Raw genomic sequence first — 20,804 nt, 5'->3', positions numbered from 1 at the left:
CCCAGCCAGCCTACAAACATGCAGAGCCTAGAGGCAAGCACCACTGTCCTCAGATCTACCATTCTGCTACTGTGCACCTTTTCTAGGGCACCAACCTTGTCCTTTCCCTTGCATATGAAAACCAAATCAGGTTATGCTTCAGCAACTGTTCTAGTGCTTCCTATCTGCTCTGGTCCTGAGATGGCAAAGGAATAGGTAGTGGCAGAGCCGATCGTTGCCAACACAGGAAACAGACAGAAAGGGATGCACTGTGACCCTAAGTGCCCCCACCCTCACAGCATGCCTGGGAGGAAGGGGCCAGGCCAGAGTTGTACAACTCCAGCTCAAGTAGCGTGCACTCCGTACCCCGCACGGTCTGTCTCTGGGGTTGAAGGAAGGCTTCTTGTGTTATGATGGGCAGGAAGCCAAGTTCCAGGCCCAGCATAGTTTTACCGACCCCTTGTCCCCTTTGAATCTGGGAAAGAGTGAAAAACTCTAGTTTTGGGGTCTTTAGCAAACTGTGAACAACCCTCTGTTCCTGTCAGAGAATGATCTGAGCGTAGTCAGGGGTGTTTTCCACTGGCTTTGAGTTCCTCTCTCCCGCCAGGAAGCAGTGGCTCAAGGGTTTCAAAGAGAGCTTGAGCGCTATGGGAAGCCAGAGAGTTATTTTGTCCAGCTGCCGCAGGAGCTGCAGCAGAAGCGGGACTGGCTAGTTCAAAGCCTACTTGCCGTGGGCATGAAGCCCATCATCCCGGAGGGCACCTATTTCCTGATTGCAGACCTCTCTGAGTTCAGTAAGTCTGGGGCTGCTGCACCTGCTCCTGTCCTTCCTACCGAAGGGTGACGTTCACCACTGGGGCACTGGGTCCTGCAAAATCTAGAAAAAAACAAAACCTAGTCTGTGGGTGCATCTACACATGTGCTTTGATGCGCAGTAACCTATTCTATTGCTTATAAAAGTGGTGCGTATATAACTGTGCTAACACGCTAATGCATGGTAGCTGTGCCCTGTATTCCTCACTTTTCATTAGGGAGGGAAAAGAAAGGACAAAGCATGAATTTGTTATGTGAGTAAATGTAGTGCTTAGTGTAGCACTGTATTAAATTGAGCACAGTGTGGGCAGCTGCTGTGTCATCTCCCCCAAGCATCTAGAAACTCGCATAAATGTAGCCTATGATCAGTTGTACAAGAGGGGCTGTCCTGGTCTGGGGCTTCCTTTGAAATAAGACCAGGAACTATGCTCTACTCCCCAGTAACAGGATGAAATGGCCATGTGCATGTCCACCTGTGGCCTGATGCAGTTTAAATTCAAGTCCTTAGAGAAGATGGATGGATGTACTCACCCAACAAGGGTATCTGAGTTCTCATTGTCATTTGGCCTGGTTTCGAAGTCTATCGCTGAGTCATTTGTGCCACCATTCTCCTTGTCCACGTTGCTGTGCATGTCTTGCAGAAGCTGAAGTGCCTGATCTCCCTGACTGTGAGGAACCCTACGATTCTCGGTTCGTAAAGTGGATGATCAAGAATAAGGTACACACCTCTGTCCCTTTCTGTGGTGTTTGTATTTTGAGTGGTTTCGCCATTCTCTTTGCTCCAGTTCAGTTCAAGGCTTGTGTTGGCAGTGGTGCATTGATGTGAAATAGTTAGTCCTGCTGTTGTAGAGTTCAGGGACTGGCTACCATTGCTTCACCTTTTCTAATTGCAACCTCTTCCCTGTCCTGGTGTCTACTAGAGTTCATCATTGCCCTCCCTTACATTAGCCAGATGGTCATATACCCACCTTCTGCCCAGCTGCCTCAGAAGTCAGGGACTGCTACCTTCGCTGTGATGCCTTCTCCAGGTGACCAGCTTGTTACACCACTGTCATTCTCTGCTCATGCTGATAGTCCCTGTCACAACAGAGGCTTTCAGTACTGAGTCCTCCAAGGACCTAAGAGAGAGAGAGGAGCATTACATCAGGTTTGCCTAGCAACTATTGGCTTCTATTGAGAATTTTATCACAAATCTTGAGAAGAGCAAGCCACCAGAAGTGAGACTTACCTGGAGTTTCTGTGAGCGCTGAACCTTGTGCAGATATGTGGCTTCTAATGATCAGGGGTCACGTGAGATTCTGCAGCAGCTGAGAGGGGAGTAACACAAGCGCATGTTCTCTTTCTCTGCTCCATCTTTAGGGCTTAGCTGCCATCCCTGTCTCTGCTTTCTACAGCACTGCACAGAAGAGGAATTTTGACCATTTCATCCGGTTCTGCTTTGTGAAGGTGAGGTGCCTGGGAGAGCCAACCTCAGATAAGTGGGGTCAAGGTACTGACTGTTCCAGTGAGGAGGTGAATACCAGGCAGGGCCGGGCCAGGCTGCAGAGAGGTCCAAGCGTCCTGTCCTAGTTCCAGATGCCTGCATGCAAACCAAGCTGCACCCTTGTGCTGAATGCTGTCCCCATGGAGCTCAACTGTAAAAAAGACACTTAGTCTTTCAGGCAAAGGCATCAGACATAACACTAGTCACATCACTCCCTTGTGTCCCGTTGGCAGCAGAATGTAGACTGCCTTAACTGTGCTAGCTGATGGACCCTTAAGCTTGGGCAGACCTTAGACTTTTTTTGATGTCAGGATAGATGCTTGATTCATGGGCTTACAAGACAGAACAGGTAAGTGGAACCACTGGTTACGCTCAAAGCTGTCCCCAGAAAATGCCAGCTGTTAGCTTTATCTTGGTTGTTTGACTGCAAGAAAACAATAGAGCAATTCTTCTGTTTCAAAGGACTCACACCACAACAGGTCAGAATGTTTTTCAACCTACAAATTCCTAGTTGGAATCTCTGGTTTATCTTGTGAATCACAGGAAGGTGTTTGCCTACTTAACAGTGGTAATGTTACGCAGCACCCTCAAAAGAATCTCTCGGCACCCCAAGGTGTTACAGCACCTTGGTTGAGAATCACTGGGATAGGAACTCGGGTGGCTTGAGAACAGTCCCCCTGGGAGCATCAAGGCAGCAGGGTAGATATTCCCACAGTCACCAGAGACATGAGACTGAACTTAAAAAGCATAGAGCTTTGCTCCTGTGCATTTGGCCAAAATGGCTTCTCTTGCTGCTTTGAGATTGCTGGGCCTGTGCACAGAAGTGGCTGCCCTTCCTGATCCCATATATGTAGCATTTGTGGTGTTGCAGAATAAAAGTGGGGGGTTGAATATCGCATTCTCTTATTTTACTATGCAGTGTGGAGAAGGGAGGGTTTGGGCACTGGAGCCCGCTGGTACTGACTGATTGATGTTTGGTTAGGAGGAAGCTACGCTGAAGGCAGCAGAAGACATACTGCAGCAATGGAAGCTGAAGAAAACTGGTCCATGATCCTGCTAGACAGAGTACAGGGCTTCTTTTCAATTTGCTGTGCTCTGCTGTGCCCTGCTCCTTTTGATGCAGCCAACTAGGGTACAGACTCTTGCTTAGTGTCTTGATTTTAGCTATTTACTGCATCACTGGATTTCAGTCACTTCTCTTGTTTGCTCAGGCAAGATGGGTGTCAGCCCTTGGGCCTGGTTCAAAACTTTATGTCACTGTAAAGTGTTCCACTTCCCCCTAGGACTGGCAACCCCATAGGTACACTGGAAATACTCTACAATTCCTAGTTATATTTTTAAAGCCTTTGGCAACCTATTTACCCTGGGATCCCAGCAGATAAGCCAGATAGCACAAACAGCTGCCAGGTTATTGGTGAGGATCTTCTTTTCCCCACCTCTGAAGTCATCACGAGGCAGGAGAGCTGGCTTAGACTTCTTGGGGGCAGTTCCCCACGCTGTTGCACTTGTGTGGCACAGGCAGAGTCTCAGCAGAACCTAGGTTTCCCAGATGGCACTGAATGATATTACTGCAAGGCTGACTGGCTGAGCTCAGACATCCTAGGTCTCTGGGGTCCGTAAACCCAGCACTTTTCCCATCGGTCCATTCTGTTCTACCATTTTGCATCTCTGATGAAAATTACTACATACTGGACAACCAGGTGATCTAGAAAACTTGTCTTAGCAAGAAGTCTAACTTGAAACCCTGTCCATCTATCCTTCTAACTCCATCAAATGCACTTTATCAGCACCTAGCACCACATTTCCCAAATAGCAGAACAAGTGCTTTGGAGCTTCAAAAAATGTTCAACATCAGATACAGAGGGAAGAAAGTAAGAGGGAGGGACCTGGCTTCCCTTTCTGTTGCCTGACAACATCTCCAGTGCTTTACAGAAATTCAGCTATGAGTTGCCTGGCTTTGAGGAGAGCAGCAGAGGGCTCTGGTTTCTGTACTTGTGTTTTTCATACACTCCCATTTGAGAAATGGATTCTTTTTCACACAGCGTGGACTAGATTTTGGTTATTCATTCTGTTGCAACATCTTAATTTAAATACGGTGGCTAATGTGAAAGTAAATACATGTAAATCAGCATCTTAAACCATGATAGAGCTGCATGTAACCCTAATGAGAAGCTTTTGTACTACACATGTAAATGACTAAAATGGTCAAACAGAAGTAGAGGTTCGTCTGCTTAATGCTTTTGGTATTTACTACAGTCTACCTTCAGCTGTAGCCAGCAGCAGTATTTTCCTGTGGGTGCAAATGGGCTATGGTTAACATCACTGAGATGCTCACAAGGGGCCAAGATCAGAGCTACATAAATGAAACTAAGAGGGAGAATCATCTTGCAGACCTGAGCCAGTGGATTCAGAGCTGATTTTGGTTATGGGGCCCAGACTAAAGAGTAAGTCCTGTGTTTTCCCACGCCCCCTATACACAGGTGCACAGCACAGTGGGTAACTCCTGAGACTCCTGCCTGCTTGGCTGTAAATTGTCTCTGGGTAAATGACAAAACAACGTGATGTACTTCTTACACCTCAGAGGGCACATCTACACATTCATGAATGCGACTTAGCTGCTGCACAGTTAGTTTAGTACTTGCTTAATAAAGTACTAACTAAACTTGCAGTAACTAGAGTTATTGCACAGTACCGCCAGCGCAGGGTTGTTTAGTGATGCTTACTGCACATTAGCCTAATAACACTGCGTAGTCGGCTGTTAGCATGGTTTGTAACTGCCACACGACTGCGCAGTGTTATTGGGCTAATGCGCAGTAAGTGTCTTGTGTCTCAAAAGATGGAGACTGTCATGAGTGGAAAGGGAAGGTACTTAGAAACATCCCGGGAAGGTTCAGACAGTGGGGAGCCTGCCTGGAGCAGGAGCTTGGACCAGCTTCTCCTGACAGGCCCCTTCCAGTCCCCTTTTCCTATGTATTAGTAAGAATGGTTAGTACTGCATTTAAAATACAGCTTCCTTGATGTTGCTGACCTCTTGTATCTCCCCCCGTCCCTATAGCCCCCCCTGCACTATGGGTGGCGCGTACACAGCCAGCCCCGCCAAGAGATTGGTGCTTGGGCTCAGGACTTCCCTGCTGGAGTGAAGGACCACCGTCTTGCGTCTCCCATCCAGCCCCAGAACTAGCCAGCCCCTACTTAGCTTCAGGGGCGGCGCGGAGCCCCTAGCTTCGCCGGGTGCGGAGGTGATGACGTGTTTTCCTCCACCAATCAGCTGCCAGCGAAGAGCAGGGCGGAAGCGCAGGAGCAGCAAGATGGCGGAAGCTCCTGGCAAGCGGGCGCGGGGCGCGGAGGTGAGCACGTGGGTTGGTGCCGGCGGGCCTGGAGTGAGGGGTCCGGGCGCTGTCCAGCCTGGGATCCTCCCCCCGGCCGGCAGGGCTGGAGGCTGCAAGGGGGAGAGGGCAGTGGAGGAACAGCCTGGTCAGACCCAGCCCTGCTCCCTTCCAGCCTCCGCGCTCTGCCGGCCCGTGACACCGGCCCGCTTCTTGCGTCCAAGCCATCGCGGGCCGTCGCCCAGCAAGAAGAACTAGAAGCCTCGCTTAGGACCGGAGGCCGCTCAGAAAGTAACTAATGTCTTGGGACAAAGGAAAGGGGAAACGGATGGGAGCCATGGTCCGAGGTCCAGAATGAGCGCTCCAAGGGGGGGCGCCACGCAGAGCGCATTGAACGGTGCCCACTGGCTCTCGGACACGTCCGTGGAGCCAGTGGATGCTGCTGTGTGAAACTGCCAGGAGATGTGAATGGAGTGGGGACAGGAGAACAGCCCTGGGGGCCCTGTGTGTGACACAGGCCTTTTCATAAATCGTTCTGGAACGTCGGCCAAAGCCCGCCAAGTACAGCTATAAACCCCTCTCATGAGGGGTCACAGCACTGATCCTTTGGGACAAATAAAAGACAAAACGGATGGAAGCGAGGTCATGGGTTAACAACGAGTGCTCCAAGGGGGGCACCGAGCAGAGCACGCTAGGCAGCACCCACTGGCCCTCAAATGAGTCCAAGGAAGGAGCCAGCGAACGCTGCTCAGAGATGTGAATGGACCAGGGACAGGAAAATGGCCCTGCAGTCCCCAAGTGTCCTCTGGGTGACACAGGCCTATGTGGTTAAAGGTTGTGGGCAAAAAGCCTACCAAGTGAACCTATAAACCTTCCTCAGAAAGGGAGGCTACTGGAATTAAAGTGGCAACTGATTTCCGGGAACAAATGAGAACAAAACTGGGATGCCGGTGAAGGTCAAAGGTTCAAAATAAGTGCACCAAGGGAAGACACCGAGCAGAGCCCGCTGGCCCTCAAACGAGTCCAGGGAGCCAGCAGACACTGCCCAGTGGTACTCAGCTTGGAGACATGAACGGACCACGGACAGGAAAACAGTCTTGCAGTCCCAGGGGTCTTCTGTGTGATACAGACTTATTTGTCCACCTTTAAAAACACGTGGGCCCAGCCCACCAAGTCTCTCATTGGCCTCCCTTAGGTGGGGAGGCTACAGGAAAGGGAAAGGAGAAAACAGAGTTCTTGGGACAAATAATGAAAAAAACAAGGATGGGAGTGCCAGTTAGAGACTCAAAACACGTGTGCCAAGTGGGGACATCAAGCAGGAGCACATAGTTCAGTGCCCACTGGCCCTCAAATGAGTCCAAGGAGCCAGCAGAGACTGCCAGTGATACTCTGCCTGGAGACATGAACAGACCAGGGGCAGGAAAACAGCCCCGCAGTCCCAGGGGTCTTCTGTCTGACACAAGAGACTGGGCAAGATCAACCCATAGTCTGTCCCAGTAAATGACAGGTCTTATGTTCTTACTCAACTGGGTATTTCTCAGTGCCTGGCTCATTCAAATTGCTCTGCCTTGGGAGGAGTGTATTAATACATTTGCAACATGAGTACTGGCTGATCCTCACTAGCCAGCTGATAGAATGGACATGGTTTACCCTTTCTGTTTTAGGGGGAAGAGAAGATCGACTGGCGAAAATGGAAAACGGAAAGTAAGGATCTTCTCATACATCCTCTTATAGAGCTTTGAGCAGTTCTAGAAAGAAACTAAAACCATGCCACGGAGCTATAGGCAGACTGTTACTGGGATTGAGCGCCCCTTTTATTTCAAAGTCATGGATTCAAAGCCAAAGTAGGCCAGCTGGCAATAAGAAAGTGCTATTCAAGGACTATTGTATGTAAAGCAGCTCATAGTTTCATAGTAGCTAGGGTCAGGAGGGACCTGAACAGATCATCTAGCCTGACTCCCTGCCACAGGCAGGAATGAATGCTGGGTTCACAATACCCCCCAGACAGGTGATCATTCAACCTCCTCTTGAATTTGCCCAAGGTAGGGGCAAGGACCACTTTCCTGGGAAGTTGGTTCCAGATTTTGGCCACCCTAATTGTAAAATATTGCCTCCTGATCTCTAACCTAAACCTATTCTCCATCAGCTTATTACCATTATTACTATCATGCCTGGTTTGCTAATAGAGATGTTTTCTTTTTACAAAAAACTTAATGAAGAAGCTAGCTTTCCCACTGCCTCAGCAAAGCAAAAACAGTCACTTTATGTTACTGCTGATAACTGCTATTCCCTCTGTTCCTGATGTAGTGTAATGCATCTTTTTTCTTCTCTGGCCCTTCCCTCATGCCATCACCCAATTCTGTCTAGTCTCCCTAAAATATGAGGTTGAGAATTTACTTGAGTTCTGGTGATAGCATTGTTTAAATTCTTGATCATTCTCTTTTAGAAAAGGCTGAAAAGAAAAAATGGAAGGAAATCAAGTTGTTGAACAGACTGGAAAAGCAAAGAATGCAGACGCTAATGGTGAAACAAAAAGAGGAAGAAAAGCCTAAAGAAGACAAAGGTAATGCCTAATCAGAGGGGGGCTCTGTAAGAGAAACCGGTGTTAGTGGGGCAGATAATTATACCAACTGTATAGGCAGAAATAACTATCTCAGGCAGCAACCTTCTCTTAGCTTTGTTGCCTGAACTTGTTAATCACCTGGCAGGTGAAATACGTCCTTACAGCTCTGCTCCATCTTGCAGAACTGGTCAGTAAAGAGACCAACAAAATTCTGCTGGAGATGGTTTTCTTTGTACTTGCCTGCAGTGTATCATAATTCCTCCTCTTGTCTTAACCTCTCACCATCCTTGCCTGTAATGAAGTCCTTAGTATTTGTGCAGGAAGAATGTTGCCCATCTTCTAATTTTTAACCAGCTCGACTGAGCCATTGCATCCCCCTTTAGACATTTCCCACAGAGGGTCTCTTAAGCAATTTTCCCATTTGTATGAGAAGTAGGGTCCTTTAAAGATGTTTGGACTCCACCATTGGCTTTAACAAGTGTGTTGCCCTTAGCCTGCAAAGGGCACCACCTCAAAGAGCTTGGTATCCAGGCAACACTTTTAAATTCTTATTAGGATTCAAGTTGCATTGTACAAACGTAGAGCAGCCTCTACACCACTGAGGTTAAAATCTCAACAGCAGAAAGGACTGAATAACGCAAATGGGAGCAAAGCTTCATGGAGAGCTCTGACCCTTCTTTGTTTCTCTAGGACGTCACTACACTGTTAGTGTAGCTTTGCCAGGCTCTATACTGAACAATGCACAGTCCCCAGCATTACGGACATACCTGGCTGGGCAAATTGCCCGGGCCTGTGCCATCTTCCGCGTGGATGAGATTGTGGTGTTTGATGAAGAAGAAGAAGGCTTAAGGTAAGGGTAATTCCACCTTATTCCTTGAGTACTTTTTCTTTGTGCTTCCTGTTTCTTTGTACAGTTCTCAAATGGAGGGATGGTTGTTTGCTTTGGTGAGAACTGAGCTGGTAATGAGGGCAAGGCTCTCTCTCTGTAGTTGCTCTTTTTCTGGCTGTATACTTGTGAATTCTTCAGGTACCAATGAGACAGTGTTTCATGTGGGTCTTGACTCCATGAGCTGTGTAGCGGCCTGGCTGGTCACAGAACATGTCTGTTCTCTTTCAGGAGTGTGGAGGGGGAGTTTCATGGAATTGGGAAGAAAGGACAGGCTTGCGTGCAGCTGGCTCGGATTCTGCAGTACTTGGAATGTCCTCAGTAAGTCCAGTGTAATGGCTTCACGTATCATACACATTGCTAAAGCACTTGGACAGTTATTAATAGGAGAGCTGGCAACAGGAGATGTTGGTGACTAGAAAAATATGACCAGAAAGTTAGTAAAGTGCCCCGTTATTCAGTTTTCTCCTGTATTGTGCTACCATATTTGGAGGTGCAGGTTCCATTCTAGTTTGCCTGCTTTGCTCCCAAGTATGAGTCAAAATCCTGCATTAATGCACAGAAGAATACACTCTGGAAAGGGGGGCAGAGGGCACAAGGAAGTCCTAGTGTCTCACACCAGCATTCATTGACCGTCCCCAAGTGTGGCCAGAGCTGGGGCAATAGTGGGTTTTATTTAGAATTCAGACTGGGACTCCTTAGAAATGATACTGTTAAGACTCAAGTCTTTCTTTTCACAGATACCTGAGAAAATCTTTTTTTCCAAAACACCAGGATTTGCAGTTCGCAGGTAATGTCTTGATGTCCTCCCTTACCCTTTCTGTTCCCATCCTGACGCTACAGGCCTCCCTGTCCCAGATTAATGAGTCCACTTTATACTCTCAGCCCTTCATGAACTTACTTCCTTAGCCAAGCGGCCTGTTTTCATTCTAGCATGTGCTCCCCATAACTAGGGACCTACCTAAAATTGTGGTTCTGTGGATTTTGCAGAAACCATGAAAACCAGTGTTGTCCATGATTACTGGGAAATCTGGCATTGGCTGCAATTTCCCACAAAATCAACCGAAACCCCCCCCAGCAGTAGCGATGTAGACTGAGTGGAGGTGCCCTCTGCCAATCAGCGGCAAGGGACAGGGCCACCGTAAAATGCCTGTGAAATCAGGTCTGCCTGCTGCGAGTGGGCTGCAAAAGACCTTTCCTGTGCAAGAGAGCAAACATCATCACAGTTGTGATGCTCTATTTTACTTCTGGGCACTGGACCAGTCCAGGTTTCCATCAGTATGAGGCAGCAAGTGGTTTGCCCAGGAAGGGGAAGCCTGCTGACAGTCTGTCTCAACAGCTCTGCTTTCAGTCCTTCAGTAAATTCCCTCCCATGCACACTTTCTTGTGTACTGTTGCAGGGCTCCTGAACCCGTTGGACAGCCCCCATCACCTGCGGATAGATGAAGACTCAGAATACCGGGAAGGGGTGGTGGTAGACCAGCCCACCAAGCCAGGCAAAGGCTCCTTTGTGGACTGTGGAATGCGGAAGGTAGGGCCCGCAGGCCCCTCGGGATAAACTTCTCCGTTTGCTTTGCAGTCACTCCTTCCAAGGTCTAGGCTTGCAATGGGCTAATGAGGGGTTATCACAAGAGCCGCAACTTGCCATGGACCAGAACAGGTTAAAGCTGCCAGCTTCATGTACCCCATCTTCTCTGGCCTCTGCTCTTATAGCACCCCCTGCTGGATGTTGGTAGAAACGCCAGCTCCTTTGAGCTTCCTGCAAGAGAGCAAATGCCTTCATTGACTGTTGCCCGAACTAACGTTTCCTCTGTTGTCCGGCTCCATGAACTGGAAATTCATCATTGTCCACTGCAGCTGTTCTAACCCTCTTTGACCCGGATTGTATCTGGGTGATTTGCTGCTACACAAAACGAGTATCTGTCTGCACACATGCGGGCTGGAGTGTGTCTTGCTGAAATGTGATCTTTCTTTGCCTGTTACCTTTCTGTGGCTGGCTATCCTGATTTTTAATACTTTGTGCTGTGGTTGTCTGTTATTCTAGCGGGTGCAGATAGACAAACAGCTTGAACCAGGCCTTCGAGTCACTGTTCAACTAGATCAGCACCACAATCCAGGTAATGTCCCTCTGCCCTAGACAGGCTGACTAGGTCACACTACCCCTGCAATCTGCAGCATAATGTCAGTCCTGCAGAATTTTTTCTTGGCCCTGGACTACCTCTGCCTTGAAAAACTGTCTGATGTGAGTCACTAGCTGTCTTTTCCTTTGTTCAAGCAACAGATAGAGTAAACCTTCCTCCAGACTTGTGGCCCTGGCACTCAGTTTCAGTTACTCATCTACTGTGTATTGGTACTTAAAAGAAACGGTATGCTCATCTGTTTATTAAGACATGAACAGTGCTGAACACACCAAGTCTTCTCTAGCCATTTGTTAATAAATGTGAAGGATGCTGCTTGTTTGTTCATTATTACCTCTACTTCCCTGCCCCCTTTAAAAATACTAGAGTGGGACACATGGGGTTCCCAACTGACATCCAGTGGTGTCTAGAAGATGACAGAAGATAACCCACTTGTATCTCTTTCAGACTGCAAGACAAGGAAAGGCAGAGTAGTGTCCTCGCACCATCCAAGAACTGTGTCTGGCCTATACTGGGGTTACAGTGTCCGGTTAGCCTCCTGCCTAAGTGAGTACTTGGCCTGGGCTCTCTGTCACCCTCTGTTCTGGCTGGGTCAGGAGCACCAGATTCCCTTCACCTAGTCCTGAAGCAGCAAGGCCTGTAGTGCCCCAGTTACTCATGGATCCTGAGAACTCCTATTCCACTTGGTCAGTGGGAGCCTTCTAAAGCAGACATCACCTCCCAAAATGTAAAGAACCCTGGGCTAGGCTCCAAAAATACAAGACTTGAAAGCTGACATAATGTATGTAATCATTGAATCCAGACAGATCCAGACATCCCTCCTGCTCACTAACTAATGACAGTTCTGGGGCTTGCTCCACTTTTTGGGGGAGGTGGTAGAGCTGGGAGCCTTTCTTTTGATGGACTACAAAGGCAGGCTGGGGGGCAAAAGGTGAGTCTTTTACACTAGATACTAAAATAGAATGATTGTTAGACTATTAGGGACAGCAACACAGTTCTCACTGCTCTGCAGTCTGTGTGGTAAGTACTGGCCTCTGTTTAAAACCACCCAGAATGGAACATTTAGCATGTAGTTTAATTTTCCTTAATGCTTCTTTTCCAGGTGCTGTCTTTGCTGAATGTCCTTTCAAAGAAGGCTATGACCTCTCTGTTGGAACTTCAGAGAAAGGGACCTGTGTGGACCAAGCAGTTCTCCCCTCCTTCAGGTAACTGGACCAGCTCCCTTACACTAAATGAGCTCCAAGTAGTGAGGAGCCAAAGGTTTCTCACTTGCCAAAGCCAAACCACATCCTGGTCCATTCTGCAGGATGGATCCTCTAATCCAAGTTTGTCAGCATTAATGACTGACAGTTTTGCCATATGGCACTGTGGGGCAGTTAGGGCTGTTTTTTGCACTTGCCTGTGTGGCAAGTTTTGGTTCCATACCAGTCTTTTATTCCCATTCTCTACCTGAATTAGTAGTGGTGTTTGTGACTGATGGTCCAGGAAAGCAAGGTTTATTGCTTGGTCCTGCATGAAGCAAGGTTTATTTTGTATCATCTTTTATTGGATCAACTCTACAGCTGGGAGAGATGTTCGTAAAACTTTCAAGCACAAAGTGCACTTCCTTAGGTCTGGAAAAAAAGCAGTTGCAGACTAAGCTACATGCCAGTCAGCAAATTACACTGGCTTAACACCACTGCAGTAATGTAAATGATCACTTAAACTGTGAAGTGGACAGTAAACTGATGGAGGACAGGTTATCAAACATAACTGCAGACCAACGAAGGAGCAGTCACTGCAGATAAACTTGCATGAATGATATCATTTAAAGGGGAAGAAGACTGATACTTCCTGTAGAACAAAATGAGGTTAGGGGGGACCATAAAACCACTGTCTAAGTCTTTTTGTTTGGTTTCTAGTAAATCTTACTGGGAGTGCTTGCTACCTACGTAACTTGCCCCTGAATTATTCAGATGCATGGTGTGTCGATTGTGGTTTAAACCAGCTCCTTTTTACCATGCCATTTGTGCTAAAAAGCAGCAAATTGCCTTTTTGTACAATTGCAGCAAGGGGAGATGTCTTGGGCAAAGCTGTAGCTTCCTCTGACTTGGTACTGCTGGTAAGATCCTGTCTGAGTTGTCTGCTGTCTTCCAGACATGCCCTGATAGTATTTGGAGGTCTACAAGGATTGGAAGTGGGTGTGGATGCTGACCCAAACCTGGAGGTCAATGACCCGAGTGTCCTGTTTGACTTTTACTTGAACACCTGTCCCAGCCAGGGCAGCCGCACCATCAGGACTGAGGTGAGGTGCTTCAGTAAATAGCATAGTGATCATTTTACACCTGGGGAGCAGCACCTTCTCACTTGGTTATGGTTTAAGTGATCAGTGCCTAGTCATAAAAGTGGTATTGCCAAATATGTACATTCTCTCCTTAAAAAAGTGCTTTAAAAGCTCTGAGTGCAGCATTAATGAAGAATCTAAAATGTTATTTCTGTTGCTGCATCACAGAGGAGCCCTCACTATGGACCAGACCCCATTGTGCTAGGAACAAACTGCCCCTCCCCATGACAGCTTTTCCACTAGGCTAGGCAAGGGTAGTATTTCTGTATCTATTGGCAGGGTTTTGTACGCTTTGCAGGGGGAACTGTAATCCTTAAACCATTAGCCACTACTTTTGTGTGTATTAATGATTCAAGCTGAAGTTCTGCTCTTGCACTGAGCAGTGATTCTAACTTAGTCTCTGGTTTTGCCTCTAGGAAGCCATACTGATCTCTCTATCTACACTGAGACCCCGAATCGACGAGGCTGTGAAGAAGCCACTGGCTCCTGAAGGAAAGCAAGCTGGTGATTTATGAAATGAAAATCTGCCTCCTCATACTGCTCCTGTCTTGGAGATGGACTGCTGCTCATTTAGTTTATTCTAAGGAGTAGAAGCTGGGAGCTATAGGTAGTTTCCAGATTGTTAGAGGCTAACAAAAGTACAATGTAAATAAAAGCTACATCTTTACTGAGTGACTGTCTCATACCAGAAGCAAGCAATATAACTTTAAAGTTGCTGGAGCCATCAAAGGCCTGAGCTCTTGAACCTAGGCCATGCTGATAAGTGGAGCTGGCTGACACTTTAACAGGTAAAGTCCACTGGTGAATCACTAAGCAGCAAAAATGTTTTGGGACATGTATGACAACCTGCACTGGACTGAAGAGTCGGGTTAGTACCCATAGAGTCTGTGGACTGAAATTAGTGACTCCCATTGATCTTTCAGAGCTGTATTTCTTAAGCACCTCTAGAGACTATGCATCTTGTTTTTAAAGGCATTACATGTCTTTGAAAGAGTAACACCTAGGAAGGGCATGGCTTTCTAATGCCTCCTGTCACTGATGGCTATCTTCCAAGTGGCTGAGTTCTTGTAAAGCAGAACTGTGACTTAATTCTTTGCACTCACCTCTCCATACTTAGGTCAGTATGTCAGTTTAAAATTCTGGAGATCTAGGCAATGCAAAGAAGTGCCCAGGCATCTGTAGTAGTAGATAGGACTGCTTTAGGTGACAAGTCCTCAGTAGGGCTACAATGCAAGGGGGGGGAAGATAGCTAATCCCACTAACAACATAGCTAACTGCTGCATGTAACTGAAGAGAGTTGTTCAAGGCTGTCCACACTTACAGCTGGGGCTATAGTACTGCCTGTGGGTACACACCACTTTGCTACAGCAAAAATGCTCCTTTATGCTCTTTACAGGTATTTTCTGGTTCCCTTAAAAGGGATGTGAGGAGCCATTCAGCCCTTAGAAAATCCTTAAAGGAACTGTTCAGGGTAAAATCTAATCCTTATTGCAGAAGTCTGCTATTAGAAGGCAGTGCTTTTATGCCAGAAGCTTTTGGATATCCACCACCACCAGGAGCTGGGACACAGTACAGTTGCGTGAAGATGGAAGAGCATCATCTTTCCTGGTGGGAATTGGCTCCATAGCTTTGAAACAATGAGCCTTAGATAACCTAGTTATGACAAGGGCAGGTTGAGTTTAATAAACCCGCAGCCTTAACATAGCAAAGACAGCAGACTGCAAGACAGTTGGAAAAAAAGCCCTGTCCACAATTATTTGGAAACATAATGCCCGAAGTAAAACATTTTGTAGTTTAAAAGTTTTATTCACAACACCTGGAAGTGGACTGAACCAGCCACATGAAAACAACCAGCCAAAAATCAAATCAATACTAGGTAACGAATGGCTCCGTGTACATCTCACATTTAATTACCAGAGCTCAGCAAGAGTATTTCTCACTACCGTCCTCTTTTAAAAGTTCGTAGTTAGAGGGCTTTGCAGGCAGGTTGTTTACACACTTCCATGGAGCCACGTATCTGGGTGTTTGGCAGATTTTGCCCTGCAGTTTTACTGGAAATGCTCCAGGAGCCATTTCCAAGGGCCAAGCACACACAGATGCTAATCTTCGGCATTTTAATTTTGCTGGAACCTGGAAACAGCAGATCAGTTATTCTGGGCCACTGATGAGTTCCTAGTACCATTTTAATGGGAAGGGGGAATAAATTTGAACACATAGACGCCTGCTAGTTACATTAAATCCTTTCCAGTAGTACCTCAGACCAACAGCAGACAGTGGTTCACAGCAGATTCACACGTGCCTTCAGCTCTTGCTTCCAGCTGTAATGGTTTTTAATGTATTTGTTCTTTTCAAGATGTTTGGTACAAACAGCAGCCCTGATGCCCGCTCAATGCTCTCAACAGGAACCAGAAAATGTTCAAGTGGGATCTTCTCATCCACAGGACTGTTGGGCATCACATAGGAGCGCAGCTCTATCTCCCCGCTGAGCTTCTCTAAGATAAGCACTTTGAAGAAGTGAGTAGGGACTGCCACATGGTTCTTCCCAATCACCTGGTACTTGACATACATCTTCCCATCCGCTTCCATCCTACACAGAGAGATGTTCTGTCATTGATACCACTTAGCTAGTGCCCATGTCCACAGATCCCTGCTTCAAGTATTTTAGTTCCTTGTAGCTGAGATCACGCCTTGCATGGACTGGAGGACAGGACATGCAGGGCTCTATGATAGTGATCCGTGTTGCTTACTCTAAAACTTCCATTTAACTGAACCTCTTCAAGACATTGCTGTTGCTAGATGAAGAGTCTACAGGCACTTGCCCTTCATGACTACACAAGGTTGGAAAGGCAGCCCATGCAGGAGGACACAAGTGGCAAGGGAAAAGCTAATATTGCCTCTACTTGTGCAAGATGACTGGGCTATGAAAAATGATTCGAGATGAAGAGGAAATGTAACCTAAGCAAAGTGGAGAAAGTAAGAGGGGAGGGAATGTAAATCAAAAAGGAGTTTGGTCAAGAGGCTGATGGTTCCTCTGTGTGACATCCACCTATTTGTATCATGATTTAATCCTTTAGAGGACAACTAAATGGAATGATGGATAAGTTGATATGAATCATAAGGGGGTACTGGCCTACAAAATCACTCTACCCTTGAAAAGCATGGGAGGAGAGTAAAAATATTGAAGAGGACTCCCTACATACACTGCATCTACCCTCTTGCATAGAAGCATGGTTAAAGTCTTATCTTAATTTCAATTTTATCTTGATATTCCTGATTGATCGAAGTTTTAAAGTTGGTTTCAGTTTGTCTGATACTTACTTGGGCAGGAAGAGAGGGCCAGTGCAGACATACACGTTCTTGTTGTACTTGGTTAAACTCCGGCAATATTTTTCCAAGTTATTCCAGGCATTTTGGTTCAAATGAGGATCCTGGAAACAAATCATGATGGATTCTTAATTGTGGTAAAACACCCTGAAATCTTTGTTTTACTCTACCACTCCTATGTTCTCAGCTTCTCCTATAAGTTTGTGCATAGCACTTTTCGTCCGTAGGTATTTTAGTGCATTACAAAGGCATTATCTGCATTTTCCAGATGGGATAACAGAGATAGAGATAGGCGAAGGGACTTGCCCGAGGTCACCAGGCAGAGTCAGCAGCAGAACCATGGACAGAACCTGTAAGTTTCAAGGATTCTACTCACATGTTCATCTTGTTCATAAAAACATAGGGCAGGAAAGGGACCCGCAGGCCAGAGGGCAGTCTCCTGCCACTGCAGATCATGAAATGCATTAAATCCAAAAGGGCCACAGCAATGTCCCACAGCTCACCACCCCTTTGCATCATATAATCAAGCTGCCCTACTTAGTGTAACGTTCCACTTGAATAAAGGAAAGCACCCATGGGTGTTTTTATAGGACCACGGGCTTAGTCTGCTAGTAAACTGAACTGGCACTCAAATTACTTTGCTTACGAGTAGTGATTTTCAGCCAGGATCCCCCCAGCTCCTTTGAGGGGTGCTGCAGGATGTCAGGAGATCAACAGACAATCTAAATAGATAAACACAGGCTCAAGCTTGTCCCTGCAGAAAAAATCATCTACCTCCATTGGCCAGCCCCTCTGCAATATAAAAATGGGGGTGCCATTCAATTCAAACAAGTTATGAAGGGAGCCTCACATCTAAAAAAAACTTGAGACCCACAGGCTTTGAGGATTCTCTCTTTTTGCAGAGGCAGTTTGGTCAGTCCTCTGCTCCTTAACCAGTCTGGGACTCAGAAGAACTACTCTCTGCTGTGACACAAGCTTTCCTATGGTTGGGGAACCACAGCTGCAGAGAAATAGAGTAAAAAAATACTTCCATGCCACTGTAGGCGACTGGTAGGGGGGCCCCCTGAGATTGGCCCCCAAAAGTGCTGGGGGGCCTGTTTTGCTGAGCAGGCTGGCAGCATGTTGTGGGGGGCACTAAGCCACAGCATGTGGGTCCGGGCCCCTCTGGCCCCCGAGAGAGCTTTTAGCCCACCCCAGGGCCTGCCTACAAATTATGCCCCTCCAGACTCAGGACGCACCAGTCACCCATGCTTGCTACAAAGGAGCGTGACGGCAAACCCACTACAGACTGCACACACTTAAGGTGTAAGATTGCAGGGCTACAGCCATAAAATTATATGACTATGGCTGTGTCAGGATAACAATATAATTATACTGCTTTGGTTCTGCCTGTAAATTACCTGGCCTAGAACCTGTAGGTATCTGCTCCCTGCAGGCACAGATCTTATGAGTCTTTCACATGAGGAAGCTTTGCCATTCAGGACCTTGCATGGGCCTGCCCTTGCACACATTGTCACCAGTGTCTGAAATCCTAACCCATCTCACTGGTATCATGCTAACCCTTTGCAATTCATTAACTATAACCTCTATGTCCTGTTTCTGAAGTGGGTGGGTCATAGACTGTTAGACTAGAAGGGACTGTTCTGACCTTTTCATCTGAGGGCCTGTGTTAAACAGGCCCCAGAACTTTAGGGCAGCGGCTTTCAAACTGGGGTCTGCAGACTGTCTGAGGGGTCCATGAAGGATGACTGCGGTCAACCAAAAATATGCAAATACCCACACTTACAATTCAAAGGGGTCTGTACCTTCATTCAAAATTTCCAAAGGGGTCTGTCCACACCTCTGTTAAAATTTTTTGTAGGGGTCCACATGTGAAAAAAGGTGAAAACCACTGAACTAGGATATTACACCCTAGCTCAGACTTGGGTCTCTCCCACTGCAACCGACTTAATTGTGTGTAGACGCATCATCTCGTAATTTACAGCAAAATGTGGGCTTTAGACTAAGTAGTATTAATAGAAATATTAGAGCAAAAAGGTATCAGCCACTGCCCTGCAGTGTTTGCAGCCAAGTGCTCCAGAAAAGGACTAACATATGAGAAAGTTGCAATGACTCGGTTTCACTGTCCAGGCTGCATAAGTGCAGTTTGGCCATGCGGATTTCTTCTGGGTCAGGGGTTGGTAATAACAAAATGAGGTTTTAACACACATCATGGCTGTGCGAGCAATCAAAATGCTATGGAGAATGAAAAACACGTTGGAGAATGGAGCTGTCATTCTGGGACATCCATCGCTTTGGTGGTTACAGACCAGCTTGTTTCTTGGGGGTCCCTACAATACAGGAGTTTACCCAAGGGCAGTCAGGGAAGTTAGCAAAAAAACATGGTGGGACAAATGCTGAGACCGCCTTTCACAGTTAGGGCAGCAGCTGCCAGAACCCCAGGGCTTCTCCAGCGTCTGATTATGAGGTAGCTCTTACTGCTGGCAGAGTGGGGTCTTGGCAAGAGAGGAGGGACACAGTCAGGATAACCTCCCCCCAGCAACTAATGTTTTGAAGGATATCATGATTTTTAAGCCTCACAATTTGCAAGGGTGGGGGGATATAGGTCAGTGGTTCTCAGGTCCTGGTACAAAAACGGTTATCTGTAAACGTCAATGGCCAGTCCTGACCCAGTGCCCATCACTCCCGACCCGCTGTCCCCAGTCACCTCTGTATGCGGGGCAGGGGGTGGGTGTGTGGGGCATGGGGTGCCCCAAGCAGCCCCTTGCAGGAGGAGTTCTGCCAGCCTGCAAGGGAAAAGCCAGATTCACACATTTTTCTCCTTTAAAGGAGAATCCATTTTTGAAGTTTGTTGATCCCTTTGTAAAGTTCGTTTGTGACCCTTTCATATATGCTTGAGACCCACTTTTGGGTCACAACCCATGGGCTGAGAAATACTGCTCTAGGCCTCTGCTACACCTTACCCATATTGCTCACTTCTCTGGTGATCAGCACAATGCACTGAGTAGCCACATGTGCAAACTAAGATGAGCCACAAATGCAGTAACAGGTTAAGCACGCAATACATTTAAACCGGCCATGCATGCAAAGGAAAGATCACCTGATAAACCCCACTATCCAGCTACCAGAGTCAACCCCCTATAAAGCTAGTTTGAAAATACAAAGTAACAACTCTACCCCTGATTTGTATCCAGCTTGGAGCTGGGCTCTATCAGGCTCCAGCCACACCTTACATATATGATACAATTCACTGCTGAATCGCACTATTTTAGGCCAGCCCCGCGTGCAAAGAAAGATGGGCACAAATGCAAAGCAACGAACACGGAATTAACTGGTTCACTGTGCATTACATTTAGACGGGCCACGCATGCAAAGGAAAAGTCTCCCGATAGACATGACTATCCCGCTACCAGAGCCGTCCTGCTATAAAGTCAGTGTTTGAAGACACTAAGTAGCATCTTTACCGCGGGTTTTACCCGGGGGCTGGGCCTAGCCGGCCCTGCACAGGACACGAGTCGTGTCGGCAGCCACGTGTGCTAGGCAACAAAGCCCAGCAAGAGCCGCCGGCTGCAAGTTAGAGAGCAGCAGCTCCGGGGCTGGCGCCTGCGCCGCCCGTGCGAGGCGGGCTACCGGGTTCCGGGCGGGTCGCGGGCACCTGAGGCGCCACGTTGCTGAGGTAGAAGGTGTCCTGCATGGCGGCCTGGCTGCGGCGGTGGTTGGCGGCGGCGGCCAGGTGCCCGCGCTGGAAGCCGCTGCCGCGGTAGTCGGCGTTGGTGGCGCGGTGGTAGTCGTGCACCGCCTCGTCCTCGCGGAAGGCGCAGGCGGCGCGGGCGGCCGGGCCCTGCAGCCCCTCAGCGTCCAGGCGCTCCAGCACCCAGAGCGCGCCGCGCCCGCGCGGGTCGTAGGCCAGCACGTAGGACTCGCGGCTGCGCAGCTGCGCCAGCCCCGGCAGCCCGTACTTGGCCAGCT

General features: G+C 47.7%; 3 protein-coding genes across 4 annotated transcripts in view; 2 read left to right on the top strand and 1 right to left on the bottom strand.

Moving 5' to 3' along the window:
* Positions 1-4,490, top strand: part of KYAT1 (kynurenine aminotransferase 1) — a 17,789-nt gene extending 13,299 nt beyond the window's left edge. The window contains exons 7-10 of the mRNA XM_019541110.1: positions 570-773; positions 1,434-1,510; positions 2,152-2,238; positions 3,258-4,490. Of these exons, the coding sequence (XP_019396655.1) occupies positions 570-773; positions 1,434-1,510; positions 2,152-2,238; positions 3,258-3,326 (437 nt within the window). The 3' untranslated portion in view covers positions 3,327-4,490. The remainder of the gene's footprint in view (positions 1-569; positions 774-1,433; positions 1,511-2,151; positions 2,239-3,257) is intronic.
* Positions 4,491-5,462: 972 nt separating this feature from the next.
* SPOUT1 (SPOUT domain containing methyltransferase 1) lies at positions 5,463-14,750 on the top strand. 2 transcript variants are annotated; one of them, XM_019540735.1, is made up of 13 exons: positions 5,563-5,622; positions 5,777-5,892; positions 7,266-7,305; positions 8,048-8,164; positions 8,855-9,014; positions 9,282-9,371; positions 9,791-9,840; positions 10,451-10,581; positions 11,095-11,167; positions 11,636-11,734; positions 12,291-12,393; positions 13,325-13,472; positions 13,928-14,182. In XM_019540735.1, exons 4-13 carry the CDS (start codon positions 8,110-8,112, stop codon positions 14,024-14,026), a joined length of 1,008 nt encoding a protein of 335 aa, XP_019396280.1. In that variant the 5' UTR covers positions 5,563-5,622; positions 5,777-5,892; positions 7,266-7,305; positions 8,048-8,109; the 3' UTR covers positions 14,027-14,182. The 2 variants fall into 2 exon arrangements, with proteins under 2 accessions (XP_019396278.1, XP_019396280.1); XM_019540733.1 differs by lacking the exon at positions 5,777-5,892 and having other exon boundaries at positions 5,463-5,622; positions 13,928-14,750.
* Positions 14,751-14,916: 166 nt separating this feature from the next.
* Positions 14,917-20,804, bottom strand: part of ENDOG (endonuclease G) — a 7,274-nt gene continuing 1,386 nt past the window's right edge. The window contains exons 2-4 of the mRNA XM_019541109.1: positions 20,491-20,802; positions 16,830-16,939; positions 14,917-16,098 (exon numbers count right to left, since the gene is read on the bottom strand). Of these exons, the coding sequence (XP_019396654.1) occupies positions 15,813-16,098; positions 16,830-16,939; positions 20,491-20,802 (708 nt within the window). The 3' untranslated portion in view covers positions 14,917-15,812. The remainder of the gene's footprint in view (positions 16,099-16,829; positions 16,940-20,490; positions 20,803-20,804) is intronic.

Source organism: Crocodylus porosus, unplaced genomic scaffold (assembly GCF_001723895.1).
Source record: "Crocodylus porosus isolate Cpor-Errol unplaced genomic scaffold, CroPor_comp1, whole genome shotgun sequence".
Lineage (NCBI taxonomy): Eukaryota > Metazoa > Chordata > Crocodylia > Crocodylidae > Crocodylus > Crocodylus porosus.
This window is presented reverse-complemented; position numbering and strand designations above follow the sequence as displayed.